The sequence below is a fragment of the Nematolebias whitei genome, chromosome 11 (assembly GCF_014905685.2).
Source record: "Nematolebias whitei isolate Nwh7 chromosome 11, NemWhi1, whole genome shotgun sequence".
Classification (NCBI taxonomy): Eukaryota; Metazoa; Chordata; class Actinopteri; order Cyprinodontiformes; family Rivulidae; genus Nematolebias; species Nematolebias whitei.
This window is the reverse complement of record NC_056508.1, coordinates 35,842,846-35,846,789: the sequence shown is the minus strand read 5'-3', so window position 1 is coordinate 35,846,789 and position 3,944 is coordinate 35,842,846. Positions and strand designations below refer to the sequence as shown.

At 36.8% G+C, this 3,944-nt stretch overlaps 1 protein-coding gene across 1 annotated transcript in view; it reads right to left on the bottom strand.

Moving 5' to 3' along the window:
• Positions 1 to 3,944, bottom strand: part of kazna (kazrin, periplakin interacting protein a) — a 188,298-nt gene that overhangs the window by 50,004 nt on the left and 134,350 nt on the right. The window contains exon 4 of the mRNA XM_037684930.1: positions 1,056 to 1,163. Within this exon, the coding sequence (XP_037540858.1) occupies positions 1,056 to 1,163 (108 nt within the window). The remainder of the gene's footprint in view (positions 1 to 1,055; positions 1,164 to 3,944) is intronic.

Sequence of the window (3,944 nt, the reverse complement as noted above, 5' to 3'; positions counted from 1 at the left end):
CTTAAAATGTGCACAACTTTGTTAATAGATTAGTAGTCAAAAATATTTTCCTCTTCTGAAAATGATAACATACACTAAATTAGCAGAACTTAATGTGATGTACTCATTTCCATCCCACCACTGCCACTATTAGTAACAGCTTTGTTCCCTTTTTCGGGAAATGAGGATTATGTGTGCCCTCTTAGCATCATCGCAGCATCAAAAGAGAAAACAAACAGACCCTTAAGCAGGGCATTAATGAGGACAGGGTCTCCACGGACTGCCTGCGTGACGCTGTAGATCTTTGCTGCAGCCCTACAGGAAACACTGTTCAAGAGACAGTTTTGTACTGGTGCAATGGTTAGATTGGTTAGCATCATCAATTCTCTCTTAAAGCAACTTTTGTCGTAAACATGCATTGCAACATGAAAGATTATACACATAACTATACTTTGCCTGAAGAGTTGATGATGCTCCCCTATGACCAGTCAGGCCACCCAGCCAGATCAAAAACACAAAGTTAAATTCAGTCTTTAAAGTTTATGAGCTGCTTTTTGGAATGGTTCTTGTCAAGCAACTGAACGTAGTAAAAATAGCATGCGTGACTGTATTTCATATTAAATGCATCTTAACTAGGTGATAATGTTATCAAATGTGAACCATTTTAGAGACAGGTACACAAATAGTGCTAAAGTTGTGAATACCACTAACCTTTCAACACATTTAATTACCAATAGAACCATGTTTTCTGTGCTTAATATACATATATGAATGTGGCAACATCAGTTAGTGAAATGTGTAATGCATTCAAAAAAAAAAAAGAAAAAAGAAGTGTGTGGCTTTGATGAGAGCTTGCTCTTTTTTTCCACTTGGTATAATTTAACAACTTTGCTACCGTCTCAACATAAACTGCAGAGGCAATCGTAAACAGTATATTTACAATAATCTAGGATTTGCAAGTGTATGCATATCAAATCTGCCATAGTGCACCATTTATCTGAACCATGATGGGCGAAACACTGCAACCAGAAACATTTTCACACCAATCAGCGCTTGTTAAATACAACTAGCTGTACCTTTGTCAAGAGAGGCATCGGGAGAGCTGAAATCCATGAGGCTGCTGATTTCAGTCTTGTAGCAGAGTTCAGCAGCTGGTGGCTTCAACTTATGGTGGGGAGAGGAATCTGTAAGAACAAATGAAGGAAAAAAGGGGTTAACTTGACAGAAAGCAAAGATATTTTAAAATTCAAAGAGAATCTTTGTGCATACTGCAAAGCATATGGAGCAGGATCATGTATAGGTTATTGTTCATACAAAACTAAAGAGAAAAAACTGGAGAAGCTGGTGTAAACTGAAGCCACAAAAACGGGTCACATTAAAATGCATCAAGTTGAAAGGTTTTCCTCCGAACAGTAAATAAGGTGACGTTCATTAGCACAAGCACTGTTTGGGGGAGAACATTTGACACGAGCTTTGACGATCGAGTGAACTCAGTGACTGCAGGCTCACATAAATATTAACATTTTTATGACCAGAGTCTAATGTGATTTCTGGTGATGTTCAGTGATTTCTAATGCAGTTTTTGCTTTTCGCCCTGTGGCACATATTTAATGCATTCTGAATAAATGGCTTTGAGTCAGCTCACAAAAAAAGTGCTGCACTGGCTTCACCACAGCAACATGTGCAAAAAACTCAAGTCGTCCCAATTTAACTTACAGCTCTTTTAAGAAGGCAGCTGCCAATTTTAGTGGAATAACTTCTTTACCAAGCAAACCAGCTAAATATTCTTCAGCTACGCAATAGCCTGAAAAAAATTCAATAGTCAAAAGCATCTCCTCAAGCTCAGTCGTCAACCTCCTCCTCCTCTCTCTTCCTCCTGTCATCATTCAACCACCCACCTATTAAGATGCTTTTACTGGTTGAATTACTTACAGTAATTGAGCACAGATGTGTCTGAAACCTGAAATTTTAGGTGGTGGAGCCATCATAATGTCAGCATTAGCTGTCTTTTTTTCTTCCTTTTTTAATTGGCAATATATAAGTATTCAAAAAAGCCTTAGTGACTGCCCCCACCTACGATAAGTAGTTAAAGGACTGTGCAACAGGGGCTTTTACCATACAAGGCAAAGCTTTTTTTGTCCTTACACATATGATTTTTCAAATCCACTGCAGCCTGGAGCAACAAAAACCCGCCTGACAGTTATGTGGAGTAATGTAAAAAAAAAAAAAAAAAGTATGCATAATCTTTTTTGGGATTCTTGGTGCTGGTACGGCTCTGTAGTTTTGAAGAAAAGGTTTTATCTTTGTGGCGTTGTACCTTTTGACTGACATTCAAAGATATTTGGAAACTCAAAGAAAAAGGAAAAATGTACCAAGAAAACATAAAATTGCAGTGACTGCTTGATAATTTAGGGAGGAAATTGCTGATATTGAGAAAAAGAGACGGAAGTGTAAACTCAAGTGAGTCGTTTTACTAGAGTCTATTTAGTCAAGTGAGGATACTGGATAACCAAATACCAACAAATTCCAGTTTGACTATTTTTGGGATGTTTGCTTATGTCTTGAGTGACTCAAAAACATGTTTTAATATTGTTTTAACAGTTCAAATATGCACTGTCCAAATGTAAGTTTGTAATACAATTAATATAAGTTAAAAATGGAGGTTTTTTTCTTCATAATTTGTGATTTCAGCCCATTTTAAGTCTTATTTAAGTCCTTTAACGACACTGAAAGTTTACATCAAGAAGCAATAGACTAGTATTTTCAGCAGTAAACTGATTTTAGTCAGAGTTGTCAGTAAGACAGGAAAATATACGTTTTTTTCCTCGTTGTTCAGTTTTTGCAAATAAAGCTTTTTCAAACAACAACTCTGTCCCTACAGCTGAACATTTAATCTTAAATCACAGAACAGTCCGAGTGAGGTCTGACGGGCTCGGTCTTTAGCTCAGCTAACTGTGGTCAAACGTGCGCTGCGTAATGGGCTGAAGATATAAAAAAGATGAAGAATGGATGAAACTGATCATCCTTTGGTTGTTCTGGTTCTGTACTATGAAAGAGATTGATGCACTCTATAAAGCTTTACTTATGCCTCATGTTTAAATCATGTTTGAGGTGATCTGTTAAGGATTTGAGTTAAGAGCATCATTTCCACTGTCTGCTCCCAGTTTACCTCCGTTTGTTGCACAATTCCTCATAAGTCTGGCAGGAATAGTTTCATGAAGACATAAAAATTCCAACTACTAAACCCCACATAGTAAAAGATAGGGCTGAATGTAAAAACATAGAAATGTAAACATTCATCAAGAGTAGAAAGTTTTCAAACTCAACATGAATGTTAAAAGATTGTGTCAGGGGTGATTCTATGATTTGACTTTTCGGGGGTGCTTAAATTCCAGTACTGACGATGGCTCTTGACTTGAACAACACACCCCATGATGTGGTTTTTGAGAAGTGCAAAAGCTTACAGCACCTGGTATTCCCAGGTGTTCTCATCCAAGTACCATTTATCATCATCATCATCATCATCATCAGTAGTATTTATTTATTTATTCCATATTTATTTCAAACTAATTAAATATTTAATTAATTAAAAGCTAAGTTTTGAGAACTACGCTTCCTTACAAAATCCTAATGATGGCTTCTTAATATTTCAGGAGTGCTGGTGTTTGAGCACCAGGCTAAAAATCACCACTGGCTTACGTTATGTCATGAATGACACCAGCCACTTCTACTCAGTATCATTCTATTTAACATGCAGTCTTCAGTTTCAGGTTGTATTAAGAAAAGACCATTTGACTTTGTTTGAACTCTGACTATAAATAAAGATCAGCTTCTTTTCAATAAAAAAAACAAAACTGAAAATATGTTTTCAATGACCTTCGGCTGCCTGTTGATAACCTTCACACTGTTGTAGGACAACTTGCATACAAAAACTACAGAGTATTTGCAAACAAACCCCCCCCCCC